At 44.5% G+C, this 24,321-nt stretch overlaps 1 protein-coding gene across 9 annotated transcripts in view; it reads right to left on the reverse strand.

Moving 5' to 3' along the window:
* The window catches only part of RALGAPA1 (Ral GTPase activating protein catalytic subunit alpha 1), a 508,613-nt gene that overhangs the window by 378,366 nt on the left and 105,926 nt on the right, over positions 1-24,321 (reverse strand). For all 9 annotated transcript variants that reach the window (XM_082275707.1, XM_082275706.1, XM_082275704.1 and 6 more), the window contains exons 6-11: positions 16,587-16,764; positions 14,843-14,958; positions 11,680-11,818; positions 8,340-8,548; positions 7,939-8,169; positions 421-621 (exon numbers count right to left, since the gene is read on the reverse strand). In XM_082275707.1, the coding sequence (XP_082131833.1) occupies positions 421-621; positions 7,939-8,169; positions 8,340-8,548; positions 11,680-11,818; positions 14,843-14,958; positions 16,587-16,764 (1,074 nt within the window). The remainder of the gene's footprint in view (positions 1-420; positions 622-7,938; positions 8,170-8,339; positions 8,549-11,679; positions 11,819-14,842; positions 14,959-16,586; positions 16,765-24,321) is intronic.

Raw genomic sequence — 24,321 nt, forward strand, 5'->3', positions numbered from 1 at the left:
AGGGGAAGAGGACCCTGCAGCAACATGTGACTTGCCTGAAATCTTTGGAAAAGGTCAGTACATAAAAAAGAACAAACAAACATACAGGCTGTGGGATCTTTCAATCAGAAAGGAACTAATATGCTGGCATAGTTTCACAGGCCACAAGCAAATGTATTATTATTTTGAATCTCTGCAACTGCTTTCTTAAACCACTGGAGTACATGTTCTAGAAAGTCATGTGTCCCAAGAGACAAAACTTTAAAGAAAAACATACAAGTAGAACAATAAAGCTCTACAGTGTCTACTGACTCATGGAAAAAAAGTTAAAGCTGGCAAACTACTGCCTGATATGCAAAGCATACCCTGAATGGGAATACCCAACTTTCCTCAGTCCATCTGCAGACAACATTTACACCTTACCCCTATACAGTCTCTTACCTCTTCTCTCTCCTTTCCCTTTTCACAGGTTGCAGGGGAATCTTCTTGGCGCTCAACAGATATTACAATGCCCTCATCGGATTCAGAAGGTCTCTCTGGTTCTTGCATGAACAGAGGCTTCTCTTTCTGCTTTATCCACTGCTCATAAACCTTTAGCACCTTACGCATGGCTGCTGCCTCACACACTGGCAGCAAGAATGACTGTCAGAAAAATAGAATAAAATTATCAAGTATTATATCTAAAGTACTGTATGACAACGGTTTGTGAAGCATGCTGACAAGGATTCACTTAATTTCACTTTCTGACCTGTACTACAAAATGTTGACTGCTGTAGAAAATTAGTTTTTTTTTTTTTTTATGCAAATGAGTGCTAAAAAAAGCAAAAAAAAAAGGTGATCAGAGTTTTGGAGGAGGCTTTCTGTAAAAAACAGTTGCAACCATTCTATAAAAGCCTGTCTCCTGTCAGTATGCAGTGAAGCACCACGACTGTTTGTGTAGAAGCAGCAGTCTTGATATATCCCAACCTAGTCTACCAGGCTTTACTGCTTGGAAAGCCCTTGGTCAAACACAGGCCAAAACCAGGCAACATTCACCCCATGGGTACACCAGCCTGGACAGCTTCTGTTGAATGGGTATGCTGGAAAACCAGCATCTGATTGGCATCCATTCAGCACTGGCAGCCAATGGCTGAGAGCACTGACCCCTGTGTTCTGGTGGGACAGCAATCCCGCTGTCAGAACACATTAACTCAGCGGGGGAGATCGCTGTACTAACATGGCATAGTTAGTACAGCAGCTCCTCATTTTATTTTTTGGTTCAGCTCGCTGAGTTGAATGCAAAAAAATAAATAAAATATGATAGTATGTACTAGGCATAAAGCTTATGCTTCCTGTTGATTGCAGCACTGTAACACCGACTCCCCAGGGGGTGTATAAAAACTGCTGCAGAGATACCACTGCTTAGTTTTGAAGCATGCTGAATGTATTTCGCTTGTTTTAACAGAAGGTTCAACTGGGCTTTAACCCTCTCGCTTCCAGGCCCTGTGCTCCACTTTTAAACTTAGCTGGCCAGGCCATTTATGCAATTTTTCCTCTGCTTTTTTATTTTTCCCTTCCAGCTTTCAGAGTTTGTTAAAGACCCCCCAAATCATATTTTCTGAAAGCACAGTAATATACAAAAAGGTGCTACCGGTTTTTAGGGCACAATGAGATTTGGGCAAATGCTTATCAAAACAATGTTTTTGCTAAAACTACACTAAAATCATTATTAGTAGATAAAAACAGTCAATAAATAACCCCCATTTGGTAATTTTTTATTGCCCCTTTTTGCGAAATGGTGAAAATCGAACATACGCAAAAATAGAAATATCCAAATTTCTCGAAAAACAAAAAATCTAGAGGTTTTCATTGTTCCCTTACAGATTGCTGAGTTTATTCCTGCTAAATTACTACTAAAGCATTGTTCACATGTGGCATAATAAAGTGTATGCCCATAGGGGGCCATGTTTACCTGCACAGGGATGCACAGGTGTTCCGTGCATTGCTGTGCAGGCAGTCCCATTGATGTCAATTGGGATGCAATGGCTGCACAGGAATTGCTGCTGGTTCCCAATCGGACATCCGTGTGGGTCTGAGTGCATGACCCCGATTGCAGAAAGTGTAAGCTCAGGGAAACGCACGCGGACCTACATGGATGTCAAATTGGGAGCGACGGCTCTGTTCGTGCAGTATGGAGAGGCTGATGTTAATGGACATGTGTCCATTTACACCTGCCTGCATCTGATCTGATCCGGTCCACTAAAAACAGACAAATGGGGATCCTATTCCTATTCCCCATCCATCTAGCAGATCGGATGGAAATGGACAGGTGACCAATTTCCATCTGACAGCCCCATAGAAAATAGCGGGATGTGTCTGTTCTGCATCAGCGAAGCGGACGTGGACCGGTCATCCGCCTGCTCAGTGGGGATTAGCAGAGAGATCCCTCACTGAGCAGGCGGGTCTGCTTGACAGAGTCCGCTCCATGTTTTTTTTTTTTTTGTTTTTTTATACATATACAATTATATTTTTTTATTTTATTTTATCTTTTTTGTATGGTCTTTGGTGAGATATCAAAAGGTCCAAACAGACCCCCATATCTCTTTTTCTGAGACAGAGAAAGGGACTTAAGTGCCTTTCTCTGCAGCACATTACATGAATAAGGAGTTTTTATAGAGACAGCCTGATACATAGAAAACTCTCTGTTTATTACGTGATCAGCTGATCATCCGAACGATCAGTGGACACAGGAGGCATTGTTTGCGATGGATGCCTCGGTCTACTTCCCTTCACATGTTTGCCAAGCCCTGCTTCACCAGCAACCCCCCCCCCCCCCTCACTCCCCCAGCATGACAGCTGGCCGGACAGTGCCGGTCAGCAGCTGCAGGCAGCGGGAGGAAAAGGGGGAGATACCAGAAGGGTGGGGGGAATCTGCCACTCTGTGATCCCCCCAAACCCCAGCAGCACCTGAAGCCGGTGGGAGTGGGAGGGATGCCGGGTTTTAAAAGGGTAGCTGCAGGGGATCGGGTTTGCGGGGGGAATCAGTGCTGGGGGGCGGGAAGGAGGGGTGAAGGAGATAGGAAAGGAGGGTGGGGGTGGAGTAATTTTAGGTGACAGGGAGCGGCGTAAGTTGGAGGCGCTAGGGACAGGGAAGTGGCGGCATGGGGCAGGCGTCACATATTAGGTTAACAACTCTGTTCAGTGGATTTTAATTCGCTGATCAGTCATATAATTGTTCAGCAAAGTTTGCTAAACAATTCTGTTATAAGTTCATGGTCACTGAAGTGACCATGAACTTATAGCAAGGGAAGAAATGAGGCCAAAATGACCTGGCCAGCTTCAAGCAGTGCTGTAGGTCCGTAAGCCGTATGAACGTGACGGTGAAAGGGTTAAACCTATTTCACTGACATTTCCCATGGTCTTGCATGCTTTACTAAAATTAACACAATAAACAGAAAAAACATTTTATCAACTTTCTCATAGGATTCTTTATCTACATTTCCTCTATCTGGTGTAAAGGAGATCTAAAACCAGATTATTAAATTGGCACAATAAAACCAATAAAAACATTTTGATATTTATAACTTAAATATACTTCATTTTTTTTTTATATAATCTTAACCTTTTTTCCCTTTTACAATACAAAATACAAAAAGAGTACAAAATACAGAATACACTTCATGATTTTAATAAATGCTAATTCATCCTGTGATTGCTGCCTAACATCCGCCTTTACTGTCTCTTACTTCCAGGTATCCCATATGCATGCATTTGCGGCAACTCTGCGGCTGCTTCATATGAAGAACGCATACTTTTCCAAACCTACATCTCCCAGTTTGCATTGCAGCATGCAGTGATGTGGTCAGAAAAGGGGACAATATCTCTATTATGTGTTCCTCCTGAACACCTTTTTTCTTCAGCACGGCCAGAGAGGTTACATCTGATATCACAGCTCAATGTTAGAGGCATACAACATGCTAGCATTTATTTCTAGTTCCAGAGAAAAGCATTCTACAATTCGGCGACATGGCTGTACATGTTCAAACAGCATAAATATTAATAATCACCGAAATTAAGGAAGTTTGTCCCACTGGATGGATCAAAAGTATGTTTAGCCACTTGTGGAGCATTATTTGGGAAATTGCTGTGCTATAGAACATTGAAATTGAAAGCCTCATTGAGAAATATAGTTTTGTTTTTGACAATACAAAGACTATAAGTAGGTAGGCCTTAATGAGGACCGGTCACCGCTAGTGTCCTGTGTGCTCTAAGAAAGGTTGTTCCTATTTGCAAGGTGCAATGGGAAAAAAAAAACCTTTCAAGGAGACCGACCGAAATGGGTTCATTAGCTTGAATAGTTGTCACCCTAAAGCGTGGCTAAAAGCGGTGCCAAAGAGTCAGTTTATACGCATAAGGAGGAATTGTACATCTCAGCAGGACTTCTAAAAAATTGATTTTTGTAAGATCTTACCGTAAAATCCTTTTCTCTTAAGCTCATTGACAGACGTAGTCTTCTTGATTCTCAAGAGCTGGGTTATGTTGTCTCCGCAGGAGTAGGACTAGGCAGAAAGACAAAACGTTCTGGCTCCACCTTAGGGGCAGTCCCTGAGGGTATATCCTCCCTCTCTCTGCTACAGGGAATCAGTTCTGTTCTAAAGGAGTAACAGAGAATTTAACCCAACCCAACTCAATGATAGAGGGGCGGGTACTACGTCTGTCAATGAGCTTAAGAGAAAAGGATTTTACGGTAAGATCTTACAAAAATCCATTTTTCTCTATCGCTCATTGACAGACGTAGTCTTCTTGATTCTCAAGAGCTGGGACATCCAGAAGCAGTGCCACAAATGAGGGGTGGGATTGACAAAAATCAAAATCCAATCTAGAAGGCCCAACCGGTGCCAAACTAGAAGTTTTAAAGGCTCATTATAAACAAAGAATGAGATTTAAAAGAAAAATTTCCAACGGAAAAAAAAAAAACCCTCGAGGCAGACCACTGGTCTCCTCAAATGGCGGCCTGCAAAACCTTGCGGCCAAACACGGCATCAGATGATGCTATTACATCAACTTTATAACTGATTCCCTGTAGCAGAGAGAGGGAGGATATACCCTCAGGGACTGCCCCTAAGGTGGAGCCAGAACGTTTTGTCTTTCTGCCTAGTCCTACTCCTGCGGAGACAACATAACCCAGCTCTTGAGAATCAAGAAGACTACGTCTGTCAATGAGCGATAGAGAAAGAACGTTTCATAACTAAAGGCTATAATCCGACAGAATTAGATCGTACTATTCAAGAGGTAGAAGATTATGATAGAGGCCGCATGCTTAAACCTACAGGGGAACAGGATGAACCAAACTGGTTGCCCAGATTTTCCTCACAATTTTATTTTTTTACAACATATTCCACTCGGCATTACTTGGTTAGAAATCTTATTAAAATGTATTGGAATTTATGGTATCTGTTCATTTCTCACCTGTAAATCAAAAATATGCTGTATATTTATTCATGTCCATGCGGCCTACTTTATGTTGTCCGCACTGTACGCTCTTTTCAGGTGAGACTGAAGGAACATATTGCCAATATTCGTAAGGGCTTTCCCAATCATAGCCTCTAAACACTTTGACCAGTGTCATGCCAGAAACCCTGCAGGTACATCTTTCATGGCTATTGAAAAGTATAACCCCAATTGGAGGGGCAGCCATATTGGGAGGGAAATTTCCAAACTAGAAACTAGGTGGATTTATTGCTTGAGAGGTTTTAGGCCCCATGGTCTCAATATAGAGTGGGCATAAATGCCTTCATCAACAATGGATAATGAGAAATTTCCCCCCTGTTTTTTTAATTAGTGGATTTTTATAGTTTGTGAACTTATTTATTGTAATTTTGTATAATTTATTTTTTGTTAGGATTCATGGGTTTTATTTGTACATGGTAAAATGTATAATACATGAATTATGTACAATTGTAATTGTGGCGCTGTGAGTGTTTTTAACCACAAGATGGTGCTAAGGACATTAGAATTCAGATGCTGGCAATTTTAGTTTCTATCTAATTCCAAAATAGTGATAGGTGTTCATTTTATTTTTATCTCTATCGCAATGTTTCTATTAGGTCACCTTTCTTTATATTTTGGCTCTCTTATAAGCTGTTTGGGTATGGCAGACCTCGCATTGCCGTTATATGCCATTCTGTATTTTGGTATTGGGCCGGATGTGGCATAATTTCCAGTATTTGGAGAACAGTATTAGGGAAGCCAGTTCATTTTCGGCTTCCATTGTATATTAAGGTGCTGTACACGTGCGTGACGTCACGCCCCCTGATGACGTCTGTATGATGAAACGCGTTGAGTAGAGCTGGATCGCATGGGTGTAGCTGGAGGTCGGCCATCTTGTTGGTTGGAAACCTCTTATTTCACCTATAGTTTTACTTGTGAGTTTATGCTGACCTTTTTTACTATTTTTAATAAATGTAATATCTGAAATACCACACTATGAAGTCTTCTTTCTGACTTTGATCCTTATTGTGCCTGACTTTGCTATTGTGGATTAGCTTTTTCACAGGGAGGGCTGATACCATCAAGTGATCCTTTTCAAATCACACAAAGCATATCCGACCGCTATGAGAGTAGTGGTCCATCCCTGACAGTAAGGGTCAGTGTGTGAAATACTGTCGGTGGAGGACTTGTCATGGCACTAGGATTTTGGAACTTGCACTTTTTTGGATTCTTTTTTCTGATCCTCACCCATATGAACTTTTTCTCTTGAAGTGCTGCACTTGTGTTTACAGATTTGTTTTTATTTATTTCCAGTGAATTGTGCGTGTTGCTTCTATATATATATATATATATATATATATATATATATATATATATATACATACATACATACATACATACATACATACATACCACACACACACACACATTGTCATCATAAGCGCGGGTGGAGTGTACTGTTTAAATGGGGAAAAAAAAAAAAACACCTGCCACTGATCACAAGTGTGTGCGCCCGTCTTGATTTTGTCTGACTTGTGGAACATTGTCTAAGTTTGTTGCACAGTTTTGCAGGTGCAGAAGTTGCAAATATACAAAAAAAAAAAAAAAAAGACAGATTTGCATATAACTGTCACTTTTTTGCTTGATATATGTCCCCAAAATAGTGACAAACCTTAAATTTTAGCTGTCCGCTAAGGGATATTCACTAGACAAAAGGAAGTTGTCCCTTTACCTAAACCATAATACTTTCGGAACACTTTATTGTATATTAAATGTTTAGGGCTAGCTCACACTAGCCCCTGTGGCTGGTGTGTAGTGCGGTGCACTGCAGCTGGATCACTGTAGTGCCAATGCACCAATCACAGGGCATCACACTGTTCATTAAAAAAAATAAAAAAACTTTATTGCAATGTTACACGTTGACATTTCATTAAAAGTTTCAATCCGCCACTGCGCCATGGGAGGCAGTGGATTGGATTGTACTGCACTGCACTGCACAGAAAAAAGTACAGTCTGCCATACTTTCTCTTTCACTGCACATTGTACACACCCGCAGTGGTGTGAACTGAGCACACAAGAGACAAGACATTTTGACTGGTCTTGCTGTGGACTGTGCTGGAATAGCCACCCAATGTAGTCCCACCACACCTGGTGTGAATAGACCCTTATCTGTAAAACAAACATACATATATATATATATACACACACACACATATACAGTATATATATATATATATATATATACACACACACACATACACACAGTGTACATATACAGTATATATATATATATATATATATATATATATACACACATACACACACACACACACACACACACACACACACACATACATAGTGCAAAAATCAGATGAAAATCAACAGCTAAAAAATGTATACACAATACAAAAAAAAAACAAAAACATGTTGATTAAAACCACCATTTTCACTTAAATGGAACTAGTAATACATATTTGAAACTGTGCTCACCTGTCGAAAGATCTCAATGAGAAAGTCAACATTGGTGCGTCTACTGGAGAAGAACCTGCGGATAATCTCATAGTCCGTGATGTGCTCCTCCGCAATGCTGCACAGGCTGGAGACGCTAGGCTCACGTTCTGTAAGGGTGCTAGTGTTTGAGTGGGATTGCTCGGGCTCTGTGGTCCTTTCTCCACTCTCATTTCTACTTTCCTCCTGGGCAGCTAGGTTTGCAGCAGCTCTCTTAAATAATACACATAAAAAATAAACAGCATTTACAATATATATATATATATATATATATATATATATATATATATATATATATATCTCAGGCGTTACATAAAGTTGAGTTACACTTCCGCAGCTTTCAGAACACTTTTAACGCTTCTAAGTGAGACCTGTAGGAATACCTGAATATTCTTTGGCACATTCTCCCCTTCAGTCCCTGGAATGTGAGTCCCAGTGTGTGGCTTGGGTTCCAACCAGAAGGACACCAGCCATCGAATGACAATCACCCGGGCATTAAGAAAGGGCTCTTTGGTGCAGTACTGAACCTCATTGCTCTCTGTGTCCCTCCGTACCAACACATAGTGAGGTTTTGGTCTCATCTGTGGTATCTCTGCAAAGGTTTAAGATGAACAAATTATCTAGGGAGCTCAGCAGGTTCCTTAGGGAAAAAAATATACACTCTTACAGGATGATGCCATAAGGATCCGAAGAAAACTGCTCCTTATCACCTAGTTTATTTAAGGCAAAGTGATTGCTTACAATGAATGCCTACCCCAACACACTGATACTTATCTACATCACATGCTCTTGATGTTTGTCTTTTAGGGTTCTTCGAAATAACATTTTTTTCTGAGCATGCAACCTTCTCCTCTTCGTCCCAGGATGCAGTGCTGAGCCAGTGTGGCCAGTCATCGGTCACAAGGTGAAGTAAAGCAGGTCATTAAATATGTGTAAGCTCCAATACCATGTGCAAGCTCATGGATCCCATAGAGGAACAGGGAAGTGGAGGATCATGGCTCAGACCAGAATCAGTTTGGGGAGGTAGTGATGAGCTTTCAGATGGGACAAAAAAAAAAAAAACTCCATTCCTCTCCAACCAACTTAAAGAGATGACATATCTTACCTTTAAGTTCAGAGTGGATAAAAATCGATTATTTAAAAGAAAAAAAAAAAAAAAAAATCAGATTCTTTATTTTTATCAAATTTATTTTAATAAAATGCTTTTGGAGTAAAAATCTATCTAAAGATAGTTTTCTATTTAAGATACATTAGTAATTTAGTGTATTCAGCACTAAAATGGAGCTTAGTTATGTAGCATGAGGTTGTATATTCTGCAATATATACATTTTTGGTAAACTCATTTAATGAATCCAAAGTCTGCAAGCTAAGCTACCATGCACTGCATTAATGCATTCACACAATTTCACACTAACAACCAGAAAGAATGAGTCCTTACAATTAAAGAGAACCTGTCATTTCAGATCCATCATGGCAGCGCCTGTTAGTGGGCATCCACTCACCTGCTGCTGCCACGTCCCGTAAATTAAAGTGAATAGGACTGTCGGCGAGTCAACAGAGGGTCAGAGGAGGAGCCGCTGCGGGACAGAGATGACAGTTTCCCTTTAAATATTATGATTTAAATTAAGGTAATTTAAATCAAGCCTTTATATTAGTGATTTAAATGGACCTAATTTAACCACCTCAGCCCCGGAAGGTTTTACCCCCTTAATGACCAGGCCATTTTTTTTGCAATATGCCACTGCGTTACTTTAACTGACAATTGTGCGGTCGTGCAGCGCTGTACCCCAAAAAAATTGATGTACAGTGGGTACGGAAAGTATTCAGACCCCCTTAAATTTTTCACTCTTTGTTATATTGCAGCCATTTGCTAAAATCATTTAAGTTCATTCTTCTTCCTCATGAATGTACACATAGCACCCCATACTGACAGAAAAACACAGAATTGTTGACATTGTTGCAGATTTATTAAAAAAGAAAAACTGAAATATCACATGGTCCTAAGTATTCAGACCCTTTGCTGTGACACTCATATATTTAACTCAGGTGCTTTCCATTTCTTCTGATCATCCTTGAGATGGTTCTACACCTTCATTTGAGTCCAGCTGTGTTTGATTATACTGATTGGACTTGATTAGGAAAGCCACACACCTGTCTATATAAGACCTTCCAGATCACAATGCATGTCAGAGCAAATGAGAATCATGAGGTCAAAGGAACTACCTGAAGAGCTCAGAGACAGAATTGTGGCAAGGCACAGATCTGGCCAAGGTTACAAAAAGATTTCTGCTGCACTTAAGGTTCCTAAGAGCACAGTGGCCTCCATAATCCTCAAATGGAAGACGTTTGGGACGACCAGAACCCTTCCTAGAGCTGGCCGTCCGGCCAAACTGAGCTATCGGGGAGAAGAGCCTTGGTGAGAGAGGTAAAGAAGAACCCAAAGATCACTGTGGCTGAGCTCCAGAGATGCAGTCAGGAGATGGGAGAAAGTTGTAGAAAGTCAACCATCACTGCAGCCCTCCACCAGTCGGGGCTTTATGGCAGAGTGGCCCGACGGAAGCCTCTCCTCAGTGTAAGACACATGAAAGCCCGCATGGAGTTTGCTAAAAAACACCTGAAGGACTCCAAGATGGTGAGAAATAAGATTCTCTGGTCTGATGAGACCAAAATAGAACTTTTTGGCCTTAATTCTAAGCGGTATGTGCGGAGAAACATTTTTTACTTTTGCTATAAAATATATCCGAAAAAAAAAATGCAAAAAAATCTAATTTCTTCATCAATTTTGGCCAATATGTATTCAGCTACATATTTTTGGTAAAATAAATCCCAATAGGCGTATATTGACTGGTGTGCGCAAAAGTTATAGCGTCTACAAACGATGGAAAATTTTTATGGAGTTTTAATTTATTTACTTGTAATGGCACAATTGACATCTGACACTTTTTTGGGAACCAGTGACACCAATACAGTGATCAGCACTAAAAATATGCACGGTTACTGTACTAATGACACTGGCCGGGAAGGGGTTAACATCAGGGGCCATTGTGTCCCTAGGGGGTGCTTGCTGTGTGGGGGTTGCTCTGACTGCATGAAGACAGAGATCGGTGCTCCTGCTTAGCAGGAACACAAGATCTCCATCTTCTTCCCTGTCAGAACAGCGATCTGCCTTGTTTACATAGGCAGATCCCCTTTCTGCCGCTCTGGGAAATGATCGTGGGAGGCCATCAGGTCCACTGGACCCGCTGATCGGCATCCCCTGTATCCAATCAGCATGCAATCGCGCCTCCAGTAGTGCGCGTGTGCCACCCATTGCACGATTGATGTACAGGTACGTGATTTCGAGCAATAGAGCCGACCTACCGCAGTAAATATCCAATAGGCAATCGGCAAGTGGTTAAATCAAATTCACTGTTTAAGTTTACTTTTAGTAGCGCAGCTGGGATTCCTAAAATACATAATCCTTCAGGACATAGGAAATGTAATTATGCCCCCCCCCCCCACCCCTCCCATGACAGCGCTAAATCCCTGAGTGACCAATGACCAGTCACCTTAGGTGCCAGGGGTGTGGCTAAGTGAAAGCCAGGGAGTCAGCAATTCTAGAAAAAAGTCTGCAGGCTGTTGCAGCATGCCGAAGAAAACTTAATATTGCAGTACTTCCAAATTGGGGGAATCAGAATTACATGAAATCGTACTTTTTTTTTTTTCCTGTTACTATGATCTTACCAAGTACTGGGTTGTATAGGCTGCTTTCTCTGCTCATTGCAGGGAAAATGTAAGGCATGTAGTATTTTTTGAAGTTTGAGAACAAGAAGGCAAAGCCACCTTCCTCCTTATCTCTGTTCCGCCATTCTAAACTCCGGACCTAAAGAAAAACAACATTGGGTACATTTTAGATGTGGTAATGGATAAATTAAGCATTTACATACAGCAGTACAACTGAATTTCTCCCTCCTACAGGCCCCTCAATCAGTAAACTGGTTCTCACCATGCTTTTTCTGTCTGCTAAATTCTGCCGAAATCTGAGAGTTTCACATATGCCAATGCACACAAATTACCATTTTAGATAAATGCAAGTCACATTTCACAAGCAGATAAGGATACAAGTAAAAATCTAAAGTTGTGGAACCTGGGTACAAGGAAAATAGCTGGGGTACGGGGGAAATTTCTCTGTGCTTCTATACAAATAGATCAGAGACAACATGGACATTTTACAAATGCTGAAGAACCCCTAAAAAAACAAAACTAAACATAGCTCCAACATGACTGTCTAAACTAGTGATGGCAAACCTTGGCACCCCAGATGTTTTGGAACTACATTTCCCATGATGCTCATGCAGTGTAATTGAGCATCATGGGAAATGTAGTTGCAAAACATCTGGGGTGCCAAGGTTTGCCATCACTTGTCTAAACCAAACTCTACGGGCCTGTTGACACATAATGCTTTGACCTACATTTTACCACACTGGATGAGCACAGGTCACTGCATGGACACATAGAAAACAATTGTTTTCTATATGCCCTGTTCACACCACAGCACTGGTGTCATGTGCAGTACACTGCATTAAAATGCTACCTGTGGATAAACGTTTTTATTAATTTGCTCTTACACAGACCCATATGGCAGCCACCTTAGTGGGGAAAGTAGAGAATATGCATTGGAAAGTTGGCTAGTGAGGTGTCCCAATAGCAGGGTTTATAAAAATTGATGAGTGACATCCTAAATTGTAAATCCTGGTATAAAGTTCAAAACTTCCCTTTACGTTCACATTGTATAAGCAATGGATGCACTCAATAGCTCAGTTTTGGCTTGCCCCAATCCCCTCATTCGTCTCTTATCCTCGGTATAGCTAACGCAATCGCAATGATTAGAGATGGGACACTAGACATTCCATTTGCCAATGCCTCTCCAAAACCAAAATGTGTTCATCTGTTTCTCCCTATTTTTCTCCGGTGTTCTATCAGAATACAGCTACCCATCAGATTCTACAACTGGAAGTGACACTCGGACGAGAACAACTTACTGCGCATGCGCCATGCCTTCCAACAGGTTTCCTAATGTGACAGAACATGAAGCAGACATCTTCTTACAACCACGCAAGTCTTGAATTTTACATTTATTTTAGCAGTAACCTTATAGACTGAAATAGCCTATTTCACTATATAATCAGTTTGTCGCTGAGCAGTGCGGGGTGTACCAAGATGGCTGTCGCCACCTTCTACCTATAGGTTTCTCACTAGATTTACTATAATACAATAATAATAGAAATGTAATACTGGTATTCAGCCTATAAGGTGAGTTTACTGCTAAAATAAATGTAAAATTCAAGACTTGCGTGGGTGTAAGAAGATGTCCGCCGCTGCTTCTTGTTCTGTCACAATAGGAAACCTATTGGAATGCATACCGGCCATGTTGGAATGCATGGCACCTGCGCAGTAAGTCGCTCTCGTCCAAACATCACTTCCGGTTGCAGAATCTGATAGGTAGCAGTATTCTGATAGAACACCGGCACTCCTACTCTCAACCCACAAACAGGAAAAGGATGTGATGTAAGAGGTAACCTGCCAAAAGGCATAGCAATTTAACGTGCAAAAAATGCCAACATGCATTAAATGAATGTCAGTGTGCACCAAAATACAGAAACACATCAATGGAATACAATGCACATCCATTTTTTAAACATTTTTATGCATTTTAATGCACATTTATGTATGAACAAGCCCTAAGTGTATGAGATTTGGAGCATTGTGTTACACTGTTACATTAAAAATACAAAGGATTATATAGGACTTTGAAGGTACCTAGGGTATAATGATTCAGTGCAAATTCCAAAACCACACCTCCAGGACAGAAAATATATGGTATCCTATACTCCAAGGGTATGAAGGGGGACCCAAAGGGGGCAAAGGTATTCTCTATCCTGGTGGTGTGGACTGAAACAACCTCCTGAAGGGTTGGGTTGTTCTCCATGAGCCTGGCAGGCTCTTTATCGCAACCTATGCAGGCATATATTCACAGTACATTTTAATAAAATCCAAGGCCCTAATAAAGCGAAATACACTGGCCCAATAAGATGGATTCTAAGGTTAGGAAAGTAACCATCCTGGATGTCTGACCAATGGATAGGTATTTAAATAACTTTTATATACATCTGGGATTTCCTCAACAAAAATGTTGTGTTTTTATACACAGAATTTGCACGTATTCATTATATTCTAGGGGGTACAGACCCCTACAACCCTCTGTATTTTTGAGATGTATCACGTAGGGGATGGTACCTCCGAAGAGTAGAAATTGGGACGCTCTAACAACATTTTGAATATTACATTAAAGTATATGTAATGCCTCACCTTGTAAAACAAACCATTCAGTTTCAAATAGAAATAAAGGAAAAACATTTGTGTATACATATAAAAAAAAAAAAAAAACACATTATAACCACTTCCCCCCCCCCCTTTTTTTTTTTATAAGTGAGCACATACCCTCTGTTCTCAGCTGCATAAAGATCTTAAGAAAGCTGGGGGAGGAGAGGCAACAGAACACTGGTCTTCCCAGTAAATGGCTGACTAGGGGGGGCCTGTCATCAGAAGCCTGATCATTGCATAAGTTCTCAGCTCAGCTAGAAAGCTGACCATGCTGTGTTCTCCTGTCTAGTGTGGTCAGTTTTTAATAGAAAAGCATGGGGACTGGCAGGAACCCCAGGTATTTCATATAAGGGAAGCTATACAAAGAGAACAGGATACCTTTTCCATAAGTGCATGGTACAGCAGACACATGAGAAATATGAAATTCTGAATTGACATATTCTTTAATGGTTTAACACATTAAACATGCTCCACTTTATGAGAGGATAACAAGAGTGCATCTGTGACAGCTAATTACACATACCTGTATCACCATGTACTTCAACAAGGCTTCAAGAAAATAACTAGTAAGATCTTCCTGTGCTTTGTCTCCTGACTGGGGGGGAACCAGAGGTGTAATTTCTTCAATTGTAACTTGATCTAAAAAAAAATGATTAACCGACAATCACACTGATTTTAACATCTGAGAAAAAAGTCATAAATTAAAAAGTGTTACTAAACCCACAACAGTAAAATCAGTGTGTATATGCAAGCATGCTTGCTATACTCTGTGGATAACTGTGGAACCTAAGGGGTTAATCCTCTGCATTGTGTAAAAAGGCTGTTTGATCCTGTCTTCTCTGACCCTCTCCTTCTTTTACTGTCTGCCATCTATCTGCTGATAAAACAGAGCCCTAGGAGGCACTCTGCACATGCTCAGTTTGATGTGAATTAGTAGAAAACTCCTCCTACAAGCATTACCCAGCAATCAGCTGGACACTGATAGAAGTCACAAGACTGCTATATACTGCTGATGAGAAAAGGTATTTAGCAGTTTAGATTTACTAAAATAATTACATTTCCATGTTCTGTGTACTGTGGAAGACCAGATATAGTGAATGCAGGGTTCTGGGTTTAGTAACACTTTAAGCGACTTGCTACAAAGCAACAGTCTAGCAAACCATAATTGAAAAAAATGCAGCTACATTGACCAGAATATTCACTACTAAGAAAAACCTGATGTCCATAGACCCAGGAGTCCCACTGACCATAACCTTCCCTGGTCTCATTCTAACCAGTCCCCTCTAACTTAGTCTCAGTACTAACTCTCCCTGGGTAATTTACAGTGGGCCACTTCTGCTGTGATAATTCACAGCAGAAGTATACTCGATGTACTAATGATGTAATCGACTCAATGTCCTCCGGCACCCTCCGATCATCTGCAAAACACAGAAAACGGAGATATGCCTATCCTATGTAAACAAGGCATATCTCTTTTCTGACAGGGGGGAGGAAGACATTTATTCTGTATCTCTGCAAAGCAGGGACTAGAATCAACCTCTTCCCCTAGTAAAAGTAGCACACCATGTACACAAAAACACTGGCTAGGCACACAGTTAACCCTTTGATCGCCCAGGATGTTTAACCCCTTCCCAATCAGTGTCATTAATACAGTGACCGTGCATATTTTTAGCACTGATCACTGTATTCGTGTCACCGGTTTCTGCAAAGTGTCAAAATTGTCAGTGTGCCACTGTATGGCGCAAAGCAATCCTCCCTATAAGTCGATAATCGCCGCCACTACTAGTGTATAAAAAATTAAGAATTCCATAAATATAGTTTGTAGATGCTATAAAGTTCACGTAAACCAATATACGCTCACTGGAATTTTTTTTACCAAATACATGCATCAGAAAACATACTGGCCTAAATTAAATGATGAAATTTGATGTTTTAAATTTATTTAACGGATGTGTTGTATAGCAGTTTTTTTTTTTTTTTTTTCAAAAATGACGGTCTTTTTTTTTTTGTTTATAGCGCAAAAAATAAAAAAAATGCAGTCGTGATCAAATACCCCCCCTTGAAGAAAGATATAATTGTGTGAAAAAAATATATCAATTTTATTTGGGTACAGTGTCTCATGACCGCGCAATTGTCAGTTAAAGTAACGAAGTGCCGTATCGCAAAAAAATGCCCTGGTCATGAAGGGGGGTAAATCTTCCAGAGGTCTAGTGATTAAGTCATGAATGCATAGTGAAAGTAATCTGCACAATCTAATATCATCTTACTTTCTTGTACATTCAGTGGAAGGTTGATAAGACTATCCAGCGTATATATGCCATGATCAGAAGGAGGAGCTGGGAATCCAGGAATGAGGCAGGCAAACATGCAGAGCTGCTCCCAACTACAGTTATTCTGAAGTGCTTGAAGCCACAGGAGAAACAAACGCATTCCTTCAAGGCGGATCTAAAGAAATACACAATAATCATTAAGCTGGAACTAAATCACAAACAATAAACCTATATATGAACCTCATTTGTCAGTTTCTTAAAGTCAACATGTAACAAAACTTCATAAATCATAGCAAAGCGGTCATCAGTAAAGAACAATGTAAAAACTACAGGCTTACACGCAATGCATTATGGTATTAGTGGGGACATGGCAATGACCTTCAGAAAGTCTGTATTTTCATAGGGAATTTAGGTGTCTTCTAAGGTGTACTGAAGGAGGTACCCGCAGCCTCAGAGAGGGTCCGGTGATGAAAAATGCTCCAGGGGCTCCATGGTTAACCCAGGGACTACCTTAGCAGATGGGGGGGAAAAAAGCTGCTAAAAAATCCCCACTGCTGCACAAGCGGCACCACAGGTCCCAGCCCACCAAGTTGCTGCTGTAGCAGAGAAGGAGGAGAGTCGTTTAACCCCACAGGGACAGCATTCAGCTGCATGCCATGAGGCGATCAGAGAGAAGGAGGAAGCGCCAGAGTTAACACTAGAGGCCCACCCCCGAATCACCGCTCTGTAGCCTCCAAAAACAGGGCCACCGTTTATTCAATGGGAAACTTCAAAAAAATGGCTGCCGGACTACACAAACATGGCCGCCGATAGAAACAGCGGCTCCACATGGCACCCACATGGCTCCCGGGACCCACAGAAATGAATGGGCAGGAAGAGGGGGCCCCCGGCAGGTGCCCCCACCAGGACCCCCCAAAAAAAACGGAATTTTTGTAAAATCTTACCTGTAAAATTCCTTTCTCTGAGTCCTCCGACAGTCGCCGCCTCTTCATATTCGTCACATATGGGTATTAGACTTTGCTCCGAAGGAGTAGCTAGGCAACAGAATATGTTAACAATAAAGCTTTAACATATCCCACCCTCAAGGGGTGGTCCCCTCAGTCAATACCCTCCTACTTCCTGCAACCATATCTCAGTTTTAGTGGAATAGCAGTAGAGTATACATTCAAACCCCAAAAGAGGGGCGGGGGCGGCGACTGTCGGAGGACTCAGAGAAAGGAATTTTACAGGTAAGATTTTACAAAAATTCCGTTTTCTCTTACGTCCTCCGACAGTCGCCGCCTCTTCATATTCGTCACATATGGGGACGTCCCAAAGCAGTGCAAACATGAGGGGTGGGAAACGCATCCGCGCCGAAAGGCAACGCAGTCTCCACATCAAAGAAAGGAACCTTACCAAAGGAAGGAAACCAGCTGGGCAACAGCAAAAATAAGTGCTCAACAGGAGCAACAACCCAGGAAAAGACAAAAAAACCAGGGGATACAAAAAAACTATCCCAACAGCCAGGAGTCCCCAACAAGGGACCCTATGGAACAGCCGCACTAAGAACCTTGCGGCCAAAGGAAGCATCCGCCGATGCCTGAACATCTACTTTGTAGAATATCGTGAAAGTGTGTACGGTCGACCAAGTCGCCGCCTTACACACCTGGGCTACAGAAGCCCCATGACGGCAGGCCCAAGACGTACTCAGTGATCTAGTAGAGTGCGCCCTCACAGGCACAGGGGGAACCTTCCCCTGCAAGGCATAGGCCTGTTCAATGGTCTGCCTGATCCATTTGGCAATGGTAGAGGCGGAAGCCGCCATGCCCTTCCGAGGACCCTCTGGAAGAACAAACAAGGAGTCAGTCTTACGAAAAGACTCAGTCGATTTAAGGTAAACCCTTATCGCCCGAACAACATCCAGAGAGTGCAATCTCACCTCCTTTGGATGTTTAGGCTTCGTGCACAACGAAGGCAAAACAATATCCTCGTTAAGATGGAATTCCGAAACTCGTTTCGGTAGAAAAGAAGGATTAGGTCGCAAGACCACCTTGTCCAAATGAACAACCAGGTACGGAGACTTGCAGGACAAAGCCGCCAGTTCCGACACTCTGCGAGCCGAAGTGATCGCCACCAAAAAGGCGACCTTTTTGGACAACATAGACAACGAGATCTCCCTGATCTGTTCAAAAGGAGCACGTTGTAACACAGACAGAACTAGATTCAAGTCCCAAGGGGGCAAAGGATCCCTCCTAGGAGGAACCAGATGCCGCACACCCTGAATAAAAGTGCCAACCAAGGAGTTGGAAGCCACGGGACGTTGAAATAGAACGGCCAGCGCCGACACCTGACCCTTAATCGTAGCCAGCGCCAAACGCTGATCGACACCCGTCTGAAGGAAAGACAGCACACGGGAAACCGAGTACGTGCGGGGTGAAAACCCCCTGGACTCACACCAGGCAAAATAGGCCTTCCAAGTACGGTAATAAACCTTCCCCGAGGAAGACTTCCTCGCGTTGATCAAAGTATGAACGACCTCTGGAGAGAGACCCTTCTCCTTCAGGACCTCGGTCTCAACAGCCAGGCCGTCAAAGCCAGCGACTGTAAAGCAGAATGGTAAATCGGTCCTTGAGACAGTAGATCATCTCGAAGAGGCAGACGCCAAGGAGCGTCGACCGCCAGATTCACGAGGTCTGCGTACCAGGACCGGCGAGGCCAGTCCGGTGCCACAAGAATCACCGTGCTGCGTTCCGAGTGCAACCTGCGAAGGAACCTGGACAGCAACTGAATCGGTGGAAACGCGTACATCAGCCTGTACTGATGCCACGGGGCCACTAACGCGTCCGACGCGTCTGCCCGAGGGTCGCGCGTCCTTGCCACGAACCTCTTCACCTTGTAGTTGAGGCGAGACGCGAACAGGTCCACATCTGGAAGACCCCACTTCGCGCACAACATCTGGAAGACAGCCGGGTGGAGAGACCATTCCCCCTGATCCAGGGTCTGGCGACTCAGATAGTCCGCCTGCCAGTTCTCCACTCCCGGAATGTGAACCGCCGTTATCGCCGGGACATGAGTCTCGGCCCAAGACAGAATGTCGGCCACTTCTCGAGCCGCTCGGGCACTCCTGGTGCCCCCTTGGTGGTTGATGTAGGCCACCGCCGTGGCATTGTCCGTCTGCACCCGAACCGGGCAGCCCTGCAGCCGGTCCGTCCAGCGATGAAGACAGAGCCTTATCGCACGCAATTCCAGAATGTTGATCGGAAGGGAAGACTCCCCCTCCGACCAGGTCCCCTGGGCGGACAGAACGCCCAGAACACCACCCCAGCCCGACAGGCTGGCATCCGTGGTGATTATCGTCCACGAGATCGGACGAAACGACTTGCCCCCGGACACCAACGGGGACTGGAGCCACCACAGAAGGTTTTCCCTGGTGCGATGACTCAACGAGATCTGAAGATCCAGAGATTGAGGTCGCCCGTCCCACCTGGACAGGATCTCCGCTTGGAGACCCCGCGTGTGAAACTGCGCGAAAGGAATCGCCTCGAAGGCCGAGACCATCAATCCCAGACATCTCATACCCGTCCGCAGAGACGAGTGTGGAACGTCCCTGAGGGACCTGACTTCCTCCTGAAGAGTCCTGAGTTTGTCTTCCGGCAGGAAGACCTTCGCCTGCACCGAGTCCAGTATCATTCCCAGATAGGGGAGACGAACCGACGGACTCAGTGTCGACTTTGGAACATTTATCGTCCAACCGAACTCCTGCAGAGTTTGCATTGTGACAGACAGGTCCTTCTCCAGACCCTGTCTGGTCGCAGACCGAACCAGAATGTCGTCCAGATACCCCAGGACAGAAATGCCCTGGGCTCTCAACAATGCCAGAACCGGTGCAAGCACCTTGGTGAAGACCCGCGGAGCCGAGGCGAGCCCAAAGGGCAACGCCACAAACTGGTAGTGATCCTCCGCAATGGCAAATCGAAGGTACTTCTGATGACCCTCGAATATGGGGATGTGAAGGTACGCATCCTTCAAATCGATGGAGGCCATGAATTCCCCCGGAACCAGGGCAGCCACCACCGAGCGCAGGGATTCCATGCGGAACTTGCGAACTCGCACAGAGCGGTTCAGAGCTTTCAAGTCCAGAATCGGACGAACCTTGCCCTCCTTCCTGGGCACGGTGAACAGATTGGAATAAAACCCCCGAAATCTGTCCCGATGAGGCACCGGAACCACCACTCCCTGAGCCCTCAGGTCCCGCACCGCCAGGTGCAGATCCCGCAGGCGCTCTGGAGACAGTTGAAGATTTGAGGGAAAAAATCTGCTCTCCGGCCGAGAGAGAAACTCGATCTTGTAACCAGATCGAACGATTTCCAAAACCCATCTGTCCCTCACACGGGCCAACCAGGGCTGAAGAAAACCGAGCAAGCGTCCCCCCACCCCAAAACTGGGTGAGGGCGCCCCTTCAGGCCGAACTGTTATGGGCCGCAGGTCCGGATTGACCGGACTTCTGTTTCCCAGACCAGGGCTTCTTCTGAGAGCCTTGGCCCTTGAACGGTTTGCCCTTGTAGTGCGGCCGAAAGGCACGAAAGGACCCCTGAGGGGGCCGAAACTGAGCATGCTTCTTCCCAGAAGCCCCCTTAGCCTTGGGGAAATGGGGCAAGAGAGTGCTCTTACCCCCGGTAATCCCCTTAATCAACACATCCAGGGACTCCCCAAAAAGGCGAGACCCATCATAAGGCAGATTGGCTAAGGTTTTACGTGAAGATTGGTCCACCGACCAACATTTCAACCAAACCAGGCGGCGAGACAACACCGCCACGCTGTGCACACGCGCGGCCAACGGAATCAGGTCCAGGTCCGCATCACACAGATACATGACACCCTGGTGGATCTGATCCACCATATCCAGGGTCGCCGCCGAGGCCGAATCGGCCACTAGGACGCGCCTAAGCATCTGCGTCCAACTTGCGATCGCCTGGGCCGCCATGAGAGAAGCAAACAGAGCCTTAAGCATAGAACCCGTAACAGAATAAGTATGACGGGCAAGAGACTCCAGTCTCCTATCCGTGGCATCACGGAAAATAGGGGATCCCTCTGCAGGGATCGCAGTGGCTTTGTTCAAAACCGCAATAGCATGATCCACCGGCGGAGGCACACACCACCGTTCATCAGTGGCAGGCGAGAAAGGATAACGCAGCTTAAATTTACTTGGTACCGCAAAAGGCTTGCGCAAATCGCGCCATTGGTCCTTAACAGCGCGCTGAAAATCAGCATTGCAGGGAAAAACCTGCGGCGTCCTGCGTTTTCTCTGCGTCCCATAAGCCGCCAAGGCAGCTGGGGGACACACCTCGTCCTGCAAACGTAGCGTCTGCTTAATGGAAGCAATCAACTCATCCATGATTGCAAGCTCTTCAGGCGAGCCAGGGGGAGAATTATCAACCCCCTCAACTTCAGCCTCTACCTCAGACCCCACTAGATCAAGAGAGGAGCGGGACCCCGATAGGGAGGTCCCCGCCAGAACAGCCCCATCACCTTCACCCTCAGAATCAGAGGACAGAGCAACTCTGGGCCGTTTTGTAGATTGAGCAGCCACCAGCATTTGCACCTGTGCAGCAAGGCCAGCCACAATAGTGGCTAAATCCCCCCCTGGGGGGGAAACAGCGGTCCCCTGGCTTTCCACCAATACTGTGGGAAACTTGCCCTCCTGAGAGTCCATTGCCCCTGTATGCCAGACAACCAAGGGTTAACTGCCCCCTTACAGCAAGCGCGGCAAGCGCAGCCCACCGCACCACACTCAGGCACAATGAGACCCCCACAGGGAATATACAGACTGAATACAGGCAATGGAACACAGGAATAGAAGGATAAAACCTGAGGAGACTCCGCTGCTGCTGCTGCCTCGATCGGTGCTTCCAGGAGAGAGGAAGTGATGCTGCCAGGGCGCTCTATGTAAGCCTATGGAGGCTACAAGAAAATGGCCGCCGTGCATGTAAACCATGCGGCCGGAGCGGGCGCCGGTAAAATGGCGTCGTTTGGCGCCGAAATCGCCGCTCCACAGTGCATAAAATCACACACAATATTCACCCATTATATGGATACATGTTAGATCGCCGCAGCGATCGCTGTATATGCCCCAACATGCCATTAAAAACATGCCCCACAGCACACAGCTCCTCACACTGCCCAGCCTGACATACTCAGTGTCATACAGCTCCCCCCCCCCCCTTGCAGCCCACAGCATGCAGCAGAGAGATAGGGAGACAAGCAGTGTGATTAAAGGCAGGTTACACAGTCCCAGACTGAGCCCCCCCCCAGACAGACAGGTCCCCACATAGATACACTTACCTCACATGGCGTGGGGAACCCGCACAGGCGAACAAGCCGCTGCACATGAGGCAGGGAGAGTCGCAATTCAAGACGCACACAATGGCGGTTCAGAAACCGCACAGCGTCCGGTGAGGTAGCCACCTCACCAATCATCCCTGCACCGAACAGGGATGGGTCGTTCACTGTGCCAGGAGCGTTACCTGGCTGAACGCTCGATGGCAGACTGGGAAGCCACTGACCCACGACCTGCGACCAGGGGGATCAGCCCGAGACCCAGTCCGCATGATCCTCTTCGTCCGAAGAACTAACTAATGCTGACAAAAATAACAGCTAAGTAAAGGTAGAGAGAAAACTCAAACAAAATATCAAAAAGAAGAAAGAGTCTGGGACAAAAAGTCCCAGCACAGAGAGAGCCAGCCACTCCTGACAAGCTAGACATTAAAACTGAGATATGGTTGCAGGAAGTAGGAGGGTATTGACTGAGGGGACCACCCCTTGAGGGTGGGATATGTTAAAGCTTTATTGTTAACATATTCTGTTGCCTAGCTACTCCTTCGGAGCAAAGTCTAATACCCATATGTGACGAATATGAAGAGGCGGCGACTGTCGGAGGACGTAAGAGAAAATTGTGTTTAACTAGCCTGAAGGCCCCCGTACAGTGGGGCTATGTCGCAAGCCATCCTAGCTCAGAGCTGAGATCGGGTCACCCTCGCTGGTCGGACTGGGGAGACCGTAAGAATCTAGAATATCCAGTGCATCGCCCAGTCCAGCAGTTGATTGTAGTTCTCACAGGACCATCACAGGAACAGAAATAATAGAGGAAAATAAATCTGTTTAAAAAAGGAAGAAATGCTACAGTAGGTCCTTACTCCTGACTATGTGGAAAAAAAAAAACTTAGCAGGAAGTGGGAGTATACCCCCTGGGGCTGCTCCATAGGCGTGGTAAAGTTTTTTCCATCCTATTGTCCTACTCCTGTAGGGGGCAGCATAACCCAATGGTCAAGAAGATCTGCAACTGTGTCCGTCGATGAAGCACTTTTATTCACCAATATACAAGCTGACAAGAGCCACAGCAGCTACTATGCTAGTTTATCTTGGATAAGTCTAGTAGCTGGTCTGTGCTGTTGTCGGTTTGTGTTTTTGTGAATGAAAGCACTCTTCTCCAGCTTCAATCATTTATAACACAAGCTAACAATTTCCACTCCTTCTCTGCCCTGAATAGCTAGCAGCTGGTCTGGTTTTAGTGTACACTAAACAGGAGAGTAGTCAGCATTGCACAGCATAGCGATGCTCAGCCTGGCAGTTTAAGAGTGAGGACAACCGCTCTCTTCCTGGGCTGTCAGTCTGAAATCTGTCTCCTTTTTTCAGCGTGGTCAGATAGCTAGGTGAGAGGGCAGGTCTAGGTAACAGACTCCACTGCTCAGCAACT

The sequence above is a fragment of the Pelophylax lessonae genome, assembly GCF_965119305.1.
Source record: "Pelophylax lessonae genome assembly, chromosome: 13".
Classification (NCBI taxonomy): Eukaryota; Metazoa; Chordata; class Amphibia; order Anura; family Ranidae; genus Pelophylax; species Pelophylax lessonae.